The sequence below is a fragment of the Mus pahari genome, chromosome 3, assembly GCF_900095145.1.
Source record: "Mus pahari chromosome 3, PAHARI_EIJ_v1.1, whole genome shotgun sequence".
Taxonomy (NCBI): domain Eukaryota; kingdom Metazoa; phylum Chordata; class Mammalia; order Rodentia; family Muridae; genus Mus; species Mus pahari.
This window is the reverse complement of record NC_034592.1, coordinates 17,076,167-17,077,486: the sequence shown is the minus strand read 5'-3', so window position 1 is coordinate 17,077,486 and position 1,320 is coordinate 17,076,167. Positions and strand designations below refer to the sequence as shown.

General features: G+C 53.6%; 1 protein-coding gene across 2 annotated transcripts in view; it reads right to left on the bottom strand.

Annotated features, from left to right (window-relative positions):
* Slc27a4 (solute carrier family 27 member 4) overlaps positions 1–1,320 on the bottom strand; it is a 15,025-nt gene that overhangs the window by 7,309 nt on the left and 6,396 nt on the right. For both annotated transcript variants that reach the window (XM_021192390.2, XM_029536664.1), the window contains exons 5-6: positions 665–734; positions 469–560 (exon numbers count right to left, since the gene is read on the bottom strand). In XM_021192390.2, coding sequence (XP_021048049.1) covers positions 469–560; positions 665–734 — 162 coding nt within the window. The remainder of the gene's footprint in view (positions 1–468; positions 561–664; positions 735–1,320) is intronic.

The following is a 1,320-nucleotide window of genomic DNA, read 5'->3' as shown; positions in this document are numbered from 1 at the left end:
CTTCCCTACCTACAATGTTTCCAGTGCCTGTGGGATCAAACACACGTTTCTTGTCTACACAGTCGCCACTCAGGACTGCTCTCTAGATCCTCTCACCATGGGTCACCTCACTGTGCCCTTCCTACCTTCTCTTCCTGAGTGTCAGGTAGGTCCCCAACATGGACCAGCTCTGTGGTGTGGAGCGGCCATAACCCTGCCCCAGAGGTCAGGCTGATACTCAAGCTATCCTCCCTTATGCTCCTATAACGGAGCAGTGATGCTGCACATCTGCAGAAACCATCCTCACTACACAGCGGGCAAGATGCCCCGAGACATTGACCCACACCAGGAACCTCATGTCATCATCAGTGGACAAGAGGACTGTGGTGGAGTCGACGGCCCTGTCCCATGTTTCTACTGTAAGTGGCTAGGAAAGTAGGGCTTCCAAAGGCACAGGGTGCTGGCAGCTAAGGGCAGGCCCAGGGTTACCTGCTGAGTGGTAGAGGGGAAGGCAGTCATAGACAATGTCATCAGGCCGCATGCGGAATCCATAGTACACCAGGGAAGCCATACGGTAATACCTGCGAGGGTACAGGGCAAAGAGGTGAGTGGGACCCTGGGATGGCAAGAGGATACTTCCCAGTCCCACACAGGCCACGTCCAGCCCTTGGTCCTTGTCTATTACCTGCTGTGCACCACAATGGCAGCTTTGGGTAGCCCTGTGGTGCCCGATGTGTAGACGTAGAAGAGCTTATCTGAAGGAAACAGATATGTGATGCAGGTCATTAGGAGAGTGGCCGAAGGCCGTGTGGGGAGATGGAAGGCACATGCCCATTTTCCGGGAGGCATACCGATGACCTCAACAGCACCTCCCTCCCAGGCTCGCCCAGGGTCAGGCTGAGTGAAAGAGTAGTGGCTGAGATGTATACAGAGCTGGTCCCCTCTGAGGTCCCAACTGAGTGGGACAATCAGACGAAGACAAAACACTTCAATACCAAGCCTCATTGTGGGAACATAGGACTGGTGACAGCTAAGCACCAGCTGGATCAGCTGACAGGCACAAAGGTGGAATCAGGAGGGTTTCTAGGAGCGGATACCTCCTTCAAGGCTTAGGTCCAAGGGGTGTATAACTTTAATCTAGTGCTCGGGAGGCAGAGACAGGAAGATCTCTGTGAGTTTGAGACATACCGAGCTAAAGGACAGTGAGAGCTACATAGAAGGACACCATCTCAAAAGATAAAAAAACGCTGGGCGTGGTGGCACATGCCTTTAATTCCACTTGGGAGCTATTGGGAGGCAGAGGCAGGCGGATTTCTGAGTTCAAGGCCAGCCTGGTCTACA